Raw genomic sequence first — 19,107 nt, 5'->3', positions numbered from 1 at the left:
GCTTTGCCCTTCACAAGCCTCCCAGCTTGTGGCCCAACAGTGATTTCTTTTTCAACAAAACTCTCTAACATTGTGTAAGACTTTTACCTACCTTCAAGAAGTGCTTCAGCTCCCCTAGACTTTGCTCAAGTGACATTGGCTGTCCTGGCTTCCTGCGAGACTCTTCTTAACCTCTGACGTTGTTTTTAACTATCCCTCCAAAAAGACATACATACCTTACTTGTATAGCTGGGAAAGGGTTAATCTACTTTGCATTGCGAGGTTCAAAAGTGCTTACCTGTTTGAGAAACTTGTTTACCATGGTTTCCTTCCCTCACCTTTTCCTTTTTGCCACAACTTCAGTATTACCATTTAAGTGTGAAAAGTGATATATTAATGTCCACAGTGTCCTAACAATTGAAGTCACCTCAGGGTGTAGGAAAATCTGTGCCATCCCAAAAGGATATATACTTATTTTATTGAACTGAAGGAGTGCATTTTGAAGTGTATTTTTATTGTTGCCAACTGCTCCTTTCTAAAGAAGACTTATAAGTGTTATTTGAATACTTGTCACTGAGAAACCTACAGCTCACATTGACCCCTCTTGAGATAAGACTGGCTGCTTAGTCACTCTACCAACTTGTGTAGTACAGACTTATACCAAAGGTTGGGTTACCTATTGCAAGAGGACAAGGCTGGTGTAGTCTCCCACAGGGCTACTACATACAATCTTGCCTAACAGGACCATATTGTTTGCTCCAGGCTCCCAGTGATATGATCGGAGGTACAGTCACCAAGTGTGGTTAGGGCATGAGTTGGCAAACTGAGCTAGCATACGAGAATAGGAGAGACAAAAATCACTTAAACAAAAAAAAAAGAATCAGAGCAGTGGGTAAATCGGCTCTGCAAGGAAAAATCATGATTGACCAACGCACAACATGTTTCCAAGCAAACCAACCTATTAAAAAGGCATCTCATGTCAGTGTAGTGGGCCAAGCAACCAGCTGCCATTCCGAGCAAGTGGTGTTTGGTATCAGCCACGCACTGAGCTTCAATATTCTCAAAACGGGTTACAGATGTGGTGGAATGGTGGGCATTTTTGGGTTGTCCATGAAATAATCGAATTGAAAATGTTCGCAGAAGAAAAAACCTTTATTTGAACGAAAATTACTTTAGTTTATTTCTCCCATTGACATTTCTGGCAGCCCGCTCCTCCCGTCCCCCTTTACTTACGTCGTCGCGTGCCGCCGACTCCATCACTCTGCGATGCCAGTTCCCTTCAATTATGGTGCTGCGGGTTTTTTTTTAAAACTTTATCCTATCGGGAGCCGGTGACACCTCCGTAACCCCTGCTCCCCTTGTTCACTATAATGGCACTGAATGTTACATTAGTTCGAAATTTTAAGCTGTACACCAGAATTTTTCCATGGTAGCCTACCAGTTGTATTCTTAGGTCTGGGAAACTAGATTTATGGGACATTTAACACCTGTGTTCTACGGCTCTTATGAATTAAATCAGATTGTCAGCTCAGGATTTTCCATTTGAGGCTGAAAGGACTGGGATGTTGCTACCAGGGATAGAACTTGGTCCTGGGGTTGTGATGTAACCCTGCTTTATGACGAATCCTGGTGGAGTGTCGCATATTAGCAGAATTGTCTTTTGGTGCTAGTCATCCACTTGGTGGAGAGGGTGGCTGTCTAAATGAGGTTGGGTGTAAAGGCCTTGCTGAGCTGGGTGAGGAAGATTTCATTACTGAGTTGTAGAATACAGCAATTACAAAGATGAGTAGCTCAGATGCAAAAAAAAGGCTGCCTAACAATTTACATCTGTAGTTCCGAGAGGTAGTAACGTTGCAGATTGAGAACATACGAGTGCTACTGGAGCAACATGTTGTGACTAGATTTACCATATTCCTCAGTAAATCACAAGAAGGGTCTTTGTGTAAAACACAACCTTCCTCTGTTAGCTACTTTAAACCATTGGAGGGAACACCGGGCAGGGGCGAGTGGCCTTTTCTTTCGGCTTACAGTTAGGTTGAATGGCAGTGATTGTTTTGCGTCTGTTTGGTCATGTGGGGGGAAAGATCTACACTTGCGCCTCCCCGGCCCCTTAGCAAAAGCGAGTTATTGGACTCAAACAAGTGGCTTGTTAGACAGGAAGCAGAAGAAACCTTCATCCTGGCCACCACAACACTGCTTAGTCCGTCAGCAGGTAGGCAAAGAGATCACTGGTTCTAACAGGGTCTGAGGCAGAGCGTCCTCACTCTCAGCGAGACTGCATCACCCGGGGGTCCAAATTCCAACTAAGTTTGCCATGCAATGCGCTCTCCTTTATGGGGGCATTTCCCTGCCCTTCTCTGTTGTCTGCCCTCGGCCGGAGAGCAGATCACAAGTCGAAGGGACAGAGGGCGGAAAAAAAGTTAGAAGTGGAATAACCCAGCACCCCTCTCCTCGCATTCATTCCCAGAACCCCTTATCATGCACCTGCAAGACGCTCTGACTCCCTTTCTGTATTCGTCCTTCAGTGGACAATACAATAACTATTCTCCAGAGTACTGATATCGCTGTATGTAGATGATATGCTTCTCTACTTGCGCCACCCGGAGGAGAATCTGCAATACGTGTTGGAGGTGATGGAACGCTATGCTGCCCTCTCGGGCATATCGGTGAACCCCGGGAAGTCTAGTCTGTTCCCCCTTGGGAAGGTACAGGGGTGTCCCATTGGAGAGATTGCCCATCCTGCAGATACCCTGGCAGACTGTGACATTCAGATATCTAGGCGTAAACATTTACCACAGGATAGAGACCGAGCACAGGCAGAATACAGAGAAAGCGATGGAGGCAGTTAAGAAATGCATGGCGTTCTGGTCTAGATTACCCCTAGCCATGATGATGAGAGCAGCTCTGCTCAAAATGGTTGTTTTGCCCAGACTTTTGCATTTTTTTTGTGAATGTCCCATACCTGATTTCAGACGCTTTTTTGTGAGACTACATGGCATGTGCAGGGCCTTCATATGGGGTAACTCTAGGAGCAGGGTGGCCCTGTGGAAACTACAGAACACATGTGATAGGGGGGGGGCCTAAACCTGCCGAATTTCAAACTATATTACTTGGCGGGTCAGTTGTTGTACGTGGCTAGGTGGTTGTCCGCAGAAGACTCGGCAGAAGCTAGGGTTTTGCGAGGTAAACCAGCCCCATACTTTTTGAGAGAGACGGTGTGGCTGCACAAAAATGAAGTGGCAAGGAGGGATAGGCTATTGAAGTTGGGCTGGGAAGTCTGGCGCAGGACATGGAGAACGGTGGGTGACCAGACCCGCTTTCTCAGCAGGTCCCGCTGGCGACACTATGCGGGGACGACTCCCAAGTGGTCCGTAGGTACTGGGAACCAATGGGCTTAGCCACCCTCGGTGATATATGGCAGGAAGGGGAGGCACTGGGATTACAGAGGCTGCAAGAGGAGACAGGGGTGCATAGAGGCCAATACATCACTTATACCAGGCTCATGAAGCGGGTGAGGGAGAGGTGGCCTGAGACGGTGCTAATGGAAGAACCAGATGCCACCCTAGAAACAATGTATGATGTCTCAGAGGGTGGGCATGAAATATCTAGGATATTTGAGCTCCTGAGAGCGAAGGCGGGGAGGGAGTTGCTCCAGCTGAGGCAGCACTGGGAGGAGGAGGTAGGAGAACCCATGACAGAGGGACAGTGGGACAGAGCTCAAAGGTACCATTAAAAAGGTGTCCCGGAATGCGAGACTCCAGATCCAGTTGTATGGCACCCACAGAGCCTATTTGACTCCCAGAAGAATAGCTAGGTTTGGAGGCTTGACTACACAGAAATGCCCCAGGTGCGGGGAGGAAGAGGCAGGGTTGCTGCACATGTTCTCGGCCTGCCCTGAGGTGTACAGATTCTGGGAAGAAATAGATGAAAATGGCTGGTTGGGGAATGGGGCTTGACATTGGGTCTGCATGGGCATGTATGCTTGGGATTTTTGCAGGCTACGTAATTCAAAGCATGTTAGTAAGCTGAAGGACCTGGCCTATATCTTGGCTAAGCGCAGAATCGCAATGTATTGGAAAGCGGCCCATAGGCCCAGAGTGGAGATATGGTGGGCGGACCTCTTGAGATGGGCGGCTGCAGAAACTGCAGTGTGGTTTGAAGCTGTCACCAGGGGGGGCGAGGAGGAAGTGGGCCCTCTGATAGCCTGGAGACAACTGGTGACCTCATTGGCAAACCCCTACCAGGTCAATCATGAAACGGAAGACTCGGATAAGTCGACAAACACTGAGATTCCCGAACATGTTAATGTAGATGGCGTTGTTGAGACGGCTCGAGCTTGGGGGGGAGGGAAGGGAGAGGACAGAGAATAACACTGTATAATGTGATGTGTTGACTTTGATCATGAACGTCCAAAAGCTATAAAGTTTGGTGTGTTGTTTGGTTAAAACTAATAAAAATGGTTTAAAAAAAAAAACTATTCTCCAGAGTAAGTCCACTCGCCAATAATATTCATGTGACCTTGCTCGGTTTTCACTACTGCTCGTTTATTCTGTGAGGCCCGCGGAAACAAAGGTTTTATTACTCTGATGGGAGATGAGTGTCCAAAAAAATGGCTGCGCATCGACGCCATGTTATTCTGGCTTTCATTTTTGAACAAGCATTACCGTTGTGTGGACATTTTGGGCATGGGCAATATATTTGAGAGGGACCAGAGTACAAAGCTTTAGTGTAATCAAGATTGGCATTTGTAAAATCTCCCACTAATAAAGGCCAGAGTTTGACAGGGAATACCTTAGGCTAGGTTATAGAAGATGTAATTGAAAAGGCAGTTTTACCGATTGACTTGATCTGTGGGTCAAGTCAGACTGGTGTCAAATTGCTAGATTCCATACCAGATTATTTCAGGGTGTGTCTGTGTGATAAATACCTGTATAATTGGACGATGAAAGGGACAATGGACCTCCTTAGCACCAGCTCAATTTTGGTTTAGTTGAGGTGGGAACTGACTTCAGCTAGATTTTGATAGCTTGGAATCACAAGAGAAGGTTTCCCTTGGATACCCAGACAGATAAATAACACATTGGTGTCAGAGTCAAGTACACCATGTGCAAGTAAAGAGTTTCTTTAGAATACTCGGATGGATGTGACAGTGTCTTCACTTGGAACATGTTAGAATAACCTAAACTGTTTTAATCTACTCAAGACACAGTAGCCAGGCAAAATCACATAAGATTGTTGTATAGTGTGCTAAAAGGAATAGGTTTAGAGAAGGCAGGTGAAGCATGACCTACCTTCGATATTCACCCCCAACATATATTGTTGACCATACTGGCAAAAAGAATAAGTGCTAAGTAGGCAAGATTAATTTGTTCTATTGATGGCTTCTCCTACTGCCCTGCCTTTAGTATGGCTTTTAGTGAGTGTTTAAAGATTTTGGAGATAACGCCTAAAAGAGACACCCTGGACATAGGAAGCAAAGGCATGGATCGAAATGAAGATTTGATGAGTAGGAACTTAACAAAGCTCCTCGTTATCAGGCATCACTTTTTAAGTAGGTGCCTACCTCTGGTGTAGTGTGCTGTACATCGAATGTCCACGCAAAATGCCTACTAGAACTTAGTCTCCGTGTATCTGTAACTGATAATGCTATAAATGTCTCCCAGATGTGTCCGAATGCTCCTTCTATATGCCTTCCTAGACACAGATTTAATCTTGCACAGGTATGTAATATGGCACCAGTTAGTATAGGAGTCAAAGGTGGCTCCTGGTAGCTATTGTCGCTAACCAGACTTTTTTAGGCTACAAGCAGGCGGTGTATAGCTTGCAGCTACTAGGCATTTCAAACCCTATGCATACCGTTTGTGTAGAGGTGGGCCATTTCTAGGGCCGGGCAAAGTAGGGGATGATCCGGGGTGCAGAAGGATGAGACTGTGCTGCAGTGACACATGATAAATTAGTCCCTGAGGCAGATTCAAAGGGGCAAAAGCTTGCCATCCTTGTACGGCCAGTGGTACCTCCTGCACCTAAAACTATAACAGATCATTATTTTGTTTAAAGCCCCATACTTCACAGATGTGCACCTATTTACACTAAACGTCCCCCACTTTGCTCCAAGCAGTGCTCCCATGGTCCTGTCAGGGTGAAAAAAGCCAACCCAGAGAAGTACTGTACTTCAGAGAAGTTGGTGGGGATTAGGGGAAGGTACAGGAGTCGGACAGTGAGAGAAATTAAATTCAAATAGGCTTTATTCGATCAGAGTTAGGGTTGGCAGTATTTTTGCACAGTTCTAGAGCATCTGTAATTGACCGAAAGCCCTCACTCCTCAACAAAGGTTTCAGGTATCGAACTCACAAGGGTTTCTGCAATTCACAGATAACACAAAGTGCACAGTATTTTCTTCTCCTAAACAACATAAGGAGCACACAAAAAAGGTAGAAGGCACCCTTATCCGGAAAGAAAATGGCATGATAACCTGTTTTGACACCCCAAAGGATGTTATATGACTCTTCCAAGAGTCCAGGTTCATTCAGGTTAAACAGTAATTTATTCACATGGGCAACCCATGGGATATTTCTACCCGTTTGATTCAAGACTTGTTTCTTAGCATCTCCATATTTCCCACGTCCCTCGGAACATCACAACCTTACCCAGTAAATTACTGGGTTCAAAGCAGCCTGTTTCCCAATCTGGTGTACATCAAGATCTAGATGCATCACTGCCTTCAGGAAGCCAGTGGGACCTGGAGGAGTTGCTTCAAGTGATTTCCACCTTTTCTAGATGTGTTGTATCTCCATAGCCCCACAATTCAGCACGATATAAACTAGCTGGGATTGCTTGCTTATGATGCAGTTCTAGTGCTGGGGAAATTGCACCGCTACCATATCTTGCATGGAAAATTCTATGCGGTCCCATACATTTCCCCAGATTTGTACATCCCTTATGTAATTGAGCGGCCCAAACGCCATTCTCGTGGAATCTTATTCCAAGATAGTCTAAAAAGGGAACTTGTTCTAAGCTTTTTCCATCCACCACTATATCAACTTTACAATGCCTAGTGTACCGAGTCCTAAAAACCAGAACCTTTGTTTTGTAGATATTCAATTTAAGATTACGTTTTTCATATTTATTTCGAAACATGTCCAGGTTAAGTTTCAGACCCCGTGGAGAAGTAGCTTACAATACTGCGTCATCTGTGTACAGTAGGGCTGGACATGTTTTTAATGTCCATTTTAGGGCAATCCAAGCACCCCTGCATCAGAGCAGCATTGATCTTTTCTATACAAATGCAAAATAGATGGGGAACAAGGACACAAACTGGTTTTAAGCCCTTGAGCACTTTAAAGGTGGCAGTAACTTCCCCAGCCATGCCAAAGCGCACTGCTGCTTCGTTATTACGGTAGAATGCCTGCATCACAGAGATCTAATGGCAGGGTACATTTCTTTTCTTTAAGACTTGCCAGAGGACTTCCTTTGAAAAGCAGTCTTGAGGTCGACGAAAATTGCATTAATTTAATTCCCTTAGGAACAATGTACTTTTGGACCAACGAAATAGATTTGGCAAAGAATTTTGTAGCACTACCTAAGAGTGAAATAGGCCCATGATTTGCCCGTGAATCACTGCCGCCTTTCTTATATATTGAGACTATTGAAGCTGAATGCCAAGAGGAATTTACGGTGTTTAGCCAGATTACTGCATTGAAAAGCTTACATAAAACAGCCCCCCATCCCTTACACACGATTCAGTTTTATAAAAGTCTATTGGGACCCTGTCCGGACCTGGTGCCTTACCGCTCTTCTGAGTGCCCAAAGCATTACATACTTCCCCGGCACTAAGCTGGAAGGTTCCCTCCCTGATATGCTTCTCTGCAAAGACTGGCTCCAGATGGTATGTCAGCTACTTGCCGTATTGGACCACCTTATAGCCACGAAAAATGCTTCTGCCAATCAGCAGTGATACAACACTGGAGCAACTCGTCCCCATTTACTTCCGCCCCAGAATCTTTTTCCAAAAAGCTAGTGGATCACCTTCTTCAAGCACTTGCATTATTTCGTATTTTTCTATTTTGGCACTTCTATAACCCGCATATCCCAGAGGTATCTAGGCGCTTTAACTTAAGAATACAGTTACAGTAAGTGCTTCAGGTTACAGAAAAGGACAAATCAGTGGGCAAAGACATGGTGCCTGCCCCATGTTGCAAGGCGGCAGCTACACACAGATGCAGAGTCAAATCCGTGGGCAATTACACTACAGGCGACCAAGGGGGGGGGGGAGTGCACACACAACACCACAGGCAACCAGGGGGGGGGCACGCAACACCACAGGTGACCGGGGAGGGCACACAACACCACAGGTGATCAAGGAGGGGGGGGTAGGCACACACAACACCACAGGTGACCAAGGGGGGGGGGGTTAGGCGCACACAACACCACAGGTGACTGGGGGGGTAGCACACACAACACCACAGGCAACCAAGGGGGGGTAGCGTACCTGTAGCAGACAGGGAGCAGACAGGGGCCTTAGGAGTGGGCCGGCCAAGTCTGCCAGCCTTCGCATTGACCCAGATGAAGAAGGCAACAGCCAATCATAGACCCCCAGCAGCACCATGCCCAGCACTCCAGTGCAGGCAATGGAAACTGCCATCTTGAAATGGCAGCTCCATAGGCAAAACGTGGCACAACAACGTAGCAGTGAAACAGAGCGTTCTTGAGGCTCCCAAAGTGAATAGCTTCTAGGTGGTACAGGTGCCTATGCAGGCAAAGTTAAAACACAATTTAATTCCTTTCAATGCGCCGTCACACGCCTCTCGCCGAAGCCCAGTGGTGTGGGGCTTACCTTGCAGGGTGTCCATGTCACGAGTGCAAGAAGTCGTAGGAATGTAGGAAAAGAGAGCTGCACCCGCTCCGGCAGCCACATCAGTAGGAAGGGAAGGGAAGAGAAGAAGGAAAGTGCTAGATGACCCCATAGTGACCTAGCATAGGCTTTCTTCTTTTCTATTACTAGGGTTTTGTAATTAAATCGGCATTGACGACTAAGTGCTTTGTCCACTATTAACCTTATTTCAAGGCATGCCCGTAACTGCTTCTTGGCATCCAGACAGTCTGAAACGTGTCACACGACTATCTTTTTTTTAGGGCTCTCCTTTGAATTTTCCATGTTTCACTGGTGAAATGTGGAAAACGATTTTCGATCATTTTTCCAAACTCTGTGAGAACACAATCATTAGATGTTACCTCACTACAGGTCACCTCAAAGTTGTTCAGAATGGCGTCCTAGATTATTGGTTTCTTTTTCTTGTTCTAGGATTTTAGGCCATTTAATAGATTTGCACGCATGCCCAGAGACGGTGATAGCTCCTGCTCTTAACAGATTCTCAGATAACTGATGCTGGCTCCCTTCATTATTAAAGTTAAGAGGTAATGGATGATGATCACTAGCAAGGTTATACAACACTTCAGTCATTTTTCTTTCTCTAATCCTTGACCATTATCAGTACATAATCTATAATAGAGGAGCTGTTAACCCCCAAATAGGTCGGACAGGCTGGCTATAAAGAATAAGAGTTGTGCCAATTGCGTGGCAGTGCACTCTCTTGATTTATCCACCATCAATGGTGAGATATCCCAACCGATATCTTACTCCTCCCATACATCCTCCGGCTCTCTGATGGGTTCAAGTTGGAAGTAAAATCCCCTGATATATATATATATATCTATATATATATCTATATCTATATATTTTGCCGGTCTAAATGCCCCCGCGAGCTAACCAGGTCCTGTACCTTATCCACCACGGCCAGCTCATCAGTCTTGAGTGTTCTAAATGTGAGAGGTCTGGCGAGCCAGTAAACTCTCTATTTTCAAATTCAGGGTAGCATCTGCCCAAATCAATAATCCTTCATTTGTCCTCCCTTTGGGGCCTTTCCTTGCAGGGTTCTGAAATATTGGTACCCCTGCAGGTACCAATAATTCCCCGCAGGTCCAAGTTATTTGAAGGAAGACTGGATGGAATCCCACGATGAAGTCAATCCACTCTGGATCCTAGATCTGTATTGCAATCCATGCTATGTTCCACAAAAACAACCTGGTCGAAGACTCTGCAGTGCATGTTGCCTCCTGCTTCAGTCATTCTGTTTCAGCTATATCCCCTTCTGGCATTGTAGCCTCAGTTCCCTGGTCAGTATCCTCATTTGAACTAACTTCTATTTTAATTCCCTCGGGTTCGCCCTACACTCTAGATTGATTGGGCAAACCTGCCCCCAATCTGGTACAACCCCCGGTTTTAAGCTGGCCTGGTCCATGAGGTCTGGTCGTTATTAATGAACCCGAGGCGCATATGTGTGCTTGTCAATTGCCAACAGAACTGCCAACAAAACATCCAAGTCCCACGAGCACAAGAAAACTTGAATACAATCATAGTGGCTGTTGAGCGTTTGAGTCCGCTTACAGATCACAATGCCGTATCTAATTATGGAGAGGCAGCCCTTGACATTGCGGATCCAATTAGCACATTTGTTCTTTAGAGAGTCTGGGTTTTCACAGCTCGGACTCATTTTCGGCACATTGAGCATTGCAACAAAGGGTGCTTTACCTTTGCGCAACCAATGATCTTCTGCTCTTTTAGGGACTTTTAGCAGCAAGGGACTACCCCCGCCATATTTTTAGGATTCGCCCCTCTCGGTTGCAACCGATGGGGCTGGAGGGGACCACCGCAAACCAGCGAGGGTGCTGAATTGTTGATAAACCCTACTTAAGAGCGGGATAAACTGTCCCTGCGTGTTTCCATGGCATTTCCACTCCTGCTTCTATCCATGTAACCCTGATCACCTGTCGTTATACTATCCTCTCCTGGATGTACATGTTCTCTACCTTTGTGGAGGGTACATTTTGAAATGATGAACTATGAGATAGAGAGAAAAGTAGGAGGTGAAATCAGTAGAGAGAGGACGATGGTGGCAACCAAAAGCAGGAGAGACCAAAAGGAGGAGGTAGCAACAAGGGCCATAAATAGTTAAGTGAAGGAGCGGGGTTGAGAGGAATTTAGAAGGAATGATAGGTGAAAGAAAATATGAAGGTAAAGATGAGAGAATGGAAAAGAGCATGGTTAATGCAGAAACAGATGAAAAAATGAGATCAGATTATAAAAGAATGATGATTAAAAGAGAGGGTGAGAAAATGTAAAGGACACACGGAGAGATGAAAGACAGAAAGATCCATAGTGTAAAGAATCAAAGAGCAGAAGGAGACAATGAAAATGTCCACAGGCAAAACTGCGAAAGATTGAGGGACGAAGAGGGATAAGGAGGTTAAAGCGGGGATGAGGCACGAGGTGGAGTGAGCAGTGGAATACATACTGAAGAGGGTCAGAAGTAGCGATTAAAAGTGCTGGAGCAAGCAGTGAGACACATGGGTGCAAACATCCCGAGTACACAGCAGGCACGTTTGTGGCAGCAAAACCCAAAAGGGTGTTCAGTTACACAATTAACGTAACCATGAGATCATGAAAATGAATTCCTGTAAAAGTCAGCAAAACTTTATTCAAATGTCAGTGTTTTAATGATGTTCGGGATGGATTACAGCATGAGGTTTGCAGTATGGGAGCAAGGCGTTGGGTTGTGCAGTCCAGGTGCATGCCTGTTGGGGATATAAGAGCTGGGGCGGGTATTGTTTTGTGGTGGACGTATCATTAATGAACACTGAGGGTAGCTGAATGTTCACTCTGCCCTCGTGCAGGTTAATTTGGGAGCTTTGAGTGGTGCATTGGAGGCATGGCACAAGAGCAGGACCCCAAAAGAGTTGTTCTTGGACAGTCTGAAGATGGATCGCGGGATTATTTTGCAATCACCTTTTATAACACCATGCACCTGTTACCTTTTCCATTTTGGGCTTTTTCTGTGCGCCAGGCACGGTAAAATTGTGGCCACACTGTTTTATTCTATGCTGTCGATGAGACTCTGCAAAGGCCTTTCTGTAGTGCATTTTGGGAAAAGTGCAGTTTCAGCGCACAGCACAAAGCTACTAGTTTTAGTGACCCAATGCCAAGACATTTCCCTTGCTGCAGCTCTCTGTGAAGAGGTTACTGCGTTCAGCGTGGAATGCTGTATGCTCAGTTGCCTTCTATTTGGCCAATGGTAGGGATGAAACAATGCCATCCTGGCTAAAATAAATACATTGTGTAGCCTTGCTTCCCAAGGTATGAGGAGGCAGTGTCTTTCTTTACTGCTTGGAAGATTGACACCTTTTTTCAGCTTTTGGCAATGTCGAAGTGCATGCACAATGAAGCACAAGGAGAGAATATTTAAAGTGATTGAATATCACTCTGACAAATGTCGTTTAACGCTGTTAAATTTTTAGGTGAAGCTGGTAGTGAAAAACATAGGTTTGCTGTATAAGTTTTGTTCATGCAGTAGCTGATTCATTGACATGTATGGCGTTGGTTTCTAAACACTATTATTGATAAAATTATGATGCTCTTTTTTTGTGTACTCCAGTCTCTCCAGCAGCAGCTCGAGGTGATTTCTGGCTACGAGGAGCTCCTAGCTGATATTGTAAATATTTGCGTTGAATACTACGATGATAAGATGTATTTAACACCTGGCGAGAAACACATGCTCTTGAAAGTAAGTTGTCTTTTTTTTTTAATGCAGGAACCACTATATACGAATGTAATATTAAGCGTGCTGCAGTGATGAGTGATACCGCAGTACTGTAGGGGGTTTGGCAATATCAAGCTACATGTAACTGTAATCTCCTGTGCATTTTTTTAACCGCATGTTTTACTGGATCCTTTGAGATCGATTAAATATCTTTTCGAACATGGCTCGGTCCCAGTAAAACTCCATTGCATCAATTGTACGGCCTAATAACACAAGAAACAGTCTATAATATGCCCAGTTTCCCATCCACCAAAATAAAACCGAGTCATTCAATAATGGGACAAGGGGCTGAGCTGGCTACAGATGGAATTGACAAAATGTGCCAAACATTGGGATTGGTGTATGAATCATGAACGTCTGCAAGACTAAACATTAGGTATCTTGAGAGACAGCAATATTTGATACTATTTGCTTCACCACGGTATAGAAGGGCTTTCTTATTGTTGAGACTAGATACAATTCTAGTATTGGAAACACTTGGGTCATGGTATAAAAATCCAGTGCATAAAAGATACTGTTGCTTGGTGTAAACAAATGCCTGCAAGGATTAGACATTTTCTAATTAAGTGAATATCGATACATTTTAGACTTACAAATACAACATCTGGGCCCTTTTGTGAGCGTTAAAGTAGATTACTCTTTCTTGTGTGAAATCTCCACTCTCTGTGAGTCTCCTAGCACTGTTTTGCTGGACAATTGGATTTTTTGCTAATTCTTCTGGGAAATTGGGAACATTTTCCCCACTCAGCCTTCCTGTTACTGTGGGGCTTGGAACCCTTTTGACCACTTTTTGATATTTCTATTTAGAGTCAAGTTTTCCTCCAACTTTTCTGGCATCTGCATTTTACTAAATCAGCACACCATCTGTGTAGTGTTGCTGGGAGCTCCTAGAGCTTCCCCTACATTGTTTATTTATTTTCCTGAGTAGTTCCTAAAGTTAGTAGGGCAAGGGGATACTTTCTATTCCTTATGCATTTTATTTAGAAGTTTAGACATAATGTGTAACACTGAAATGTGGCTACAGGATCCTATTGGTCCTACTTGCACTCTGGCGGTACCCACGGGTTACACAATCCATTATACTAATAGAGAAAGCGGGAAAGGGGGGGAGTAGCCATAGTTACTGGCGACTCACTACCTGTGTTTCCCTCTATATTATCCTGTACAGGCTGTGAAATTCTACATCTTAAACACTGCCCCACTGACAACAATTGCATCAAATTCATACTCATTTATAGACCGCCCTCTCTGGAATCAGAGTTCAACGATGAACTCGCTATCCTTGCGGATTCACTTACTGGCCCAAATAAATCAACAATCATCCTTGGCGACTTAAATCGATGGCGTGGCGACCCAAAAGACAAGGAAGCCATTTCCCTTGAAAAAACATTTGAAAAAAATGCACTTCAATGTCATGAATCTCGACCCCACTATGGCAAATGGCCACCAATTGGACTGGGTCATTTCCAATAACATAGAGACCAATAACTATGTTACCACCCCTTGTATATGGTCCGACCACTACAAAATTGTTTTTGACCTACACCTACCTATCCCAGTAAAAAAAACTGGCAAACAAGGCAAGCAAAGTTTTTTCCAGAAACTTTAAAAATATACATAGAGCAGACCTACAATTCTGTATCAACAGCATTCTAGCCGACATTAACGAAACAGACTCATGTGACACTATTATCAAAAAATATGATCAGCAGATGCTTATGCTAATCAACCAGAAAGCACCTAATCGAGAAAAAACTGTTAGGCCTAACCTCAACCACCAAAAATGGTACACACCTGAACTTATCTCTCTTAAGAAAGAAAAAAAACGCAGTGAAATAGAATGGCTTAAAAACCAAACCAATGACCACAAAACAAGTTGGAAGTCACTAGAAAAATCCTACAAATCTAAGATCAACGACGCTAAAAAGAACTACTTCAATAGCCAAATCGAAGCATCATCCAATTCATCCAGCAAGCTTTTTGACATTTTGTAATCCTTAGATAAGCCTAAGGCGTTAGCCCCTGATTTTACACCATCACAATCTTAATGCGAAAACACCCAGGCAGCCTTTGCGAACAAAATATCTAAAGCCAGTGAACGCATTGCTCTAGAACAAGCTAATAAACCTCAATGCAGCCTCCCTGCAGAGCAACGAACAACAACCAGAAAGGAGAAGTTTGAATTCCACTCCATCTCCCCAGTAACTATGTTAAAAACATTAGCTTCTATGAAACCATCTTCTTGCGCCGAAAATATCCTCCCCCACCCCAAGATCATCTTACAATATCCTGAAATCTTTGCGCCACTTTTTATTAAAATTGTCAACACCTCATTCCGGGACCAAGTAGTGCACAACAACATAAAAAAGGTTACCATCACACCCCTAGTAAAAAAACCTACTCTTGACCCTCGTGACCCCAACAACCTAAGACCCATTAAAAATTGCAATTTTACTCTTGAAGTACTGGACAAAATAGCAACATCCCAATTCCAAGAATATGTGGAAAGCCATGAGATCTTACATCCACAACAATCTGGCTTTAGAGCCGTGCATAGCACCGAGACCGCTATGCTGGACCTACAGTCTAGAATGTTGGAAATTATGGACAAGGGAAAGGCTGGACTTCTGGTCCTGTTGGATCTGAGCGCTGCCTTCGACCTGCTTGACCACCAGCTCTTGCAGCAAGCACTTGAGAAGGTTGCTAATTGCTCCAAGGAATCAATAAGTTGGTTATCATCCTTCCTTGAAAACAGAATATCCAGAGTACACTGGGGGGACAAATTCTCATCTGAATTTAACATCTTCTGCGGGGTAACACAGGTAGCTAGTCTATCCCCCCTGCTCTTCAATCTGTACATCCGATTCCTATGTGAGCTACTACAACAACTCCAGATATTTTTCACCAACTATGCTGACGATACTCAGCTGGTCCTGGAACTGAGTGGGGACTACACTAAGGATAGTACGATACTAAATACACTCTACGGAAACATCGAAGATTGGATGGACAATAACTGGATGTGCCTGAACGGCAATAAAACCTAATTAATGATTTTCGGATCCATCCAGGCTTGAGCCAAACTCCCCGCTGAATATCAGGCCTTCCAACTTAAAGAAACTCTTATTCCAGTGCTTGATAAGGTCAAAACACTAGGCATCACGTTGGAAGCATCCCTCAACTCTGATGCCCAGGCAACGTATGTGAGTAAAAACTGTAATTATTACATCCGGCTACTTAAAGCCATTAGACCACTATTGAGTGAGAAAATCTGTGCCACAATAGCAAGAGCTACCATCATATCACGTTTGGACTATGGTAATGCCCTCCTGGTAGGAGCTAGTAAGCAAAGTATCCAAAAATTCCAGCTGGTCCAAAACAATGCGATCAGAATGGTCAAAAATAAAGCAAGAAGTGAACACATCAGTGAAGCTAGGCGGGACCTCCATTGGCTGAGAATAGAGGAACGCATACAATTCAAGTCTATGTGCCTTACTCACAAGTGTTTATATGGCAAGGCACCAGCCTATTTGAAGTCCAAACTCACCTTTTACCATCCTTCCAGGGCATTAAGATCAGAGGCTAATGGGCTCACAACGCCTCTGAAACACAAGAAGGAACTTGGTATGGGCAGAGCCTTCCCTAACCGAGCGGCCTCTAACTGGAACAAATTGCCGAAGTACCTTAGATTGGAGTCCAATCATTTGGTCTTCCGCAAAAAACTAAAAACAGAGCTTTTCAAGTAACACATGTTTAGGACCCAATGAATCAGTCAACCTGTAGTCTTATGTATTTGTCCTGTTGCTTCTTCAGGCTCCACCTTGAGCTATGTACATGTCTACATGTAAGCACCCCGATGCCTGCGGGCGGTCGGCCCTATATAAATAAATAAATAAAATATCTTTCGAGATCAGCAGACCCCACCTTAAGTCAAGTCCTGAGGGGGAGACAATGTATCCCTCTTCTCTCCGATTGGTATGCGTTCATTCCTTCCTGCTGATTTCTGAGACAGAGCTTGCTAGAAGAAATGGGTTGCACTTGAACTGCTGGCGCACACATCCGGCATTGTGATTGCAATATTTTCCATCAATTGAGGGTATAATGATGTGATTGGGCTATTTAAGTTTGGTAAATTAGACCTCACGCTCCTCTTTCTTGATCCATTTTTGTTTCTGTAGTTTTTCTAGCCTATTCCTCAATTTTTCATTTCTTTCAGTTCCCCAATTCTTGATCCCCCAACTCTTTGACAATCTCACAAACCAATTTAGAAAAAATGTCAAATTCTCTGGGTTTCTTTTCCTTCCTTTGTTATTTAAAGTGCATTGTAAATTAAAAGGTTTGATCAAGTTACAAGTCCCATCTGAATTGACCCCTTGTGTCCCCCTTTGTCATAAAGCTCCATTCATCCAAGTAGCTGCAAGTCTCAGGGTGATGAAGTATGCAGCGTAGAACCCTAATCCAGGACTTGGGCTCCTCCGACTGGTTGTTAACCCATTTTCTGGCTACAGTAACTCTACTCTTTCACTGATGGTTTTAAATATCCCTTTTTACCTGATCCTAGTTTTTAGTGTCTTGACTCCAAAGATACTTTTTTTGTGTCATTGTAGGACTGAACTAACTAGAACAGAATTCAGTTTCTATGAAGGCTCTTGCCCTTTGTATCTTCTCTTTGGCTTCTCTCTCGGCTCCGTTCTATCTTTTCCGTAGCCACCTATAATCCCAAATCGTTATTTCTGCATTTTCTTTCCCTCTTTGTATCCCAAGCCCCCCCCCTTTTAATTGTATTCCACCCAATGTTTTCCTACTCTTCTCTGTGCTGTCCCTTTAATTAAATAATGCAGGCTTTTGCACAGCCCAACAAGAAACACCAACATTCACGGGGTACACTCCTTAGAAACCTATGTAGAGGTTTCAATTAGACCTCTTAACTATTATTTATGTGCACACAGGGCTTTGAGTGGGCAGCGGTCCACTACTATCATTACCATCTCATCTGGGCATGCGAGTCCGAGGAGTGATGCACCAAGTTGGGGAAATCCAAATCCATCACCAAGTAATTCAAAAAGCAACCTTAGATGGCAAAGATAGAGACCAGTTTTACTTCCATACAACTGTGACCAAATGGACACTGAATCCGGCAGTGTATTGCAGTCCCATAGTGGTGTTTCCGGACACAGAAATCTAGAGGGTTTTATAGGGTTTTATGCAATAAGCCCTATACAGACAACCGTTAAAATAAATTAAATGTAGTCGGTTACGTTAACAATAGACTTTCTGGAGGCCACCAAGAGGTGTTTATCTGATGGCAGCATAGGCACAGCTGCTCTCGATGCAACAGGAATAATGGGGATCTGAGCCCCCCCGCCCCCCCCTGGATCGTGCCTATGCTGGCAGTGCTCGGTTGTGCAGGTGGTAAGGTGCCTCGTGACCGAGTTTCAACCCTGCCAGTGCTGCAGTTGGCAGGGGCGGACGATTCTGTGGAGCGTTTCATGCACTCCTGTGCCGAGGAGGAGCTCCAGGCAGGCATCACGTGAACCCACCTGACCCCCCCCCCCCCCCCCCCCCCACCACCCCCTCACTCCCTGGTGTGCAGGCCATAGGGCGCAATCACCAACAGTGCAGAGGTGCTGGTGACTGGGGCTGGGTCCTGGGACAAGGAACCCCTGCTGGGACAGAGCATCGGATGCCGCTGGTTGTGGAGGTGGCCTTCCAGCATCTTTGTTAGCCAGGCCGGCAGCAGGGCTGGAACTGGTGGCTCACTGCTCCGGAGCTGCCAGTGTGAAGGAGAGCAGATTGTGGCGCGAGTGTTGAGGTGGGAGGCGCTGGGGCAGATCTGGTGGAGGGAGCGCTCCCTTGAGTGTTTTGGGTGTGGAGAGTGCCAGTGATTGCCTGGAGGTCCCAGGCTGGGGTACATCAGAGAAGTGATTCTTGCCCTCTCCAGCATGTGTAAGGCCCAAAGCAAGGGCCTATTTGAGCGTCAGAGAGGGGCTGCCTGCTTTGCTCTGGGGTGGCCCCATGAACCTGTGGGAGTAAGAGGCCCCTAATTCAGGCCTTGTTTCACTGTGGCAGCTGGTGTGGACTACCACTGGTGGTAGATGTGCCTGCGCTCCAAGAGGTGAGCTGAGCGGAGGTACTCGGATGACTACAAGCGGAGGAAGGTGGGGGGGAAGCTCCCTCCACTGTGTGACTTCAAGGGCTACATGTGGGCTCAGTGATACCTATATCGACTCAAGTCAGTGGCCCCTGTGATACCCTAGTTGGATTTCTAATTAAGGTGTAGCGTACGTGGTGAGAGCTGTATGTAAAGGCCTGGTAGCTGGGCGAGGTGTTGGAAGTGGCACCCCCACAAGGTCCTCCTAGATTAGATCCCTTTGTCTTTGTAAGGTGAGGGTTGTGCTGTGTGGCTGCTCCTGGGTTGATGTTGCCCCAGCCCTGTGGATCACAGCTGCGATCAGTTAGACCCGGGCCCTAACCA

The 19,107-nt window shown here is 45.1% G+C and overlaps 1 protein-coding gene across 1 annotated transcript in view; it reads left to right on the top strand.

Moving 5' to 3' along the window:
* The window catches only part of CYFIP1 (cytoplasmic FMR1 interacting protein 1), a 1,181,635-nt gene that overhangs the window by 318,036 nt on the left and 844,492 nt on the right, over positions 1–19,107 (top strand). The window contains 1 exon segment of the mRNA XM_069636612.1: positions 12,468–12,596. Coding sequence (XP_069492713.1) covers positions 12,468–12,596 — 129 coding nt within the window.

This window comes from Ambystoma mexicanum, chromosome 7p, assembly GCF_040938575.1.
Source record: "Ambystoma mexicanum isolate Mex_15411 chromosome 7p, UKY_AmexF1_1, whole genome shotgun sequence".
NCBI lineage: Eukaryota > Metazoa > Chordata > Amphibia > Caudata > Ambystomatidae > Ambystoma > Ambystoma mexicanum.
Note: the sequence above shows the minus strand (reverse complement) of the source record. Positions and strands in the feature narration are given on the sequence as shown.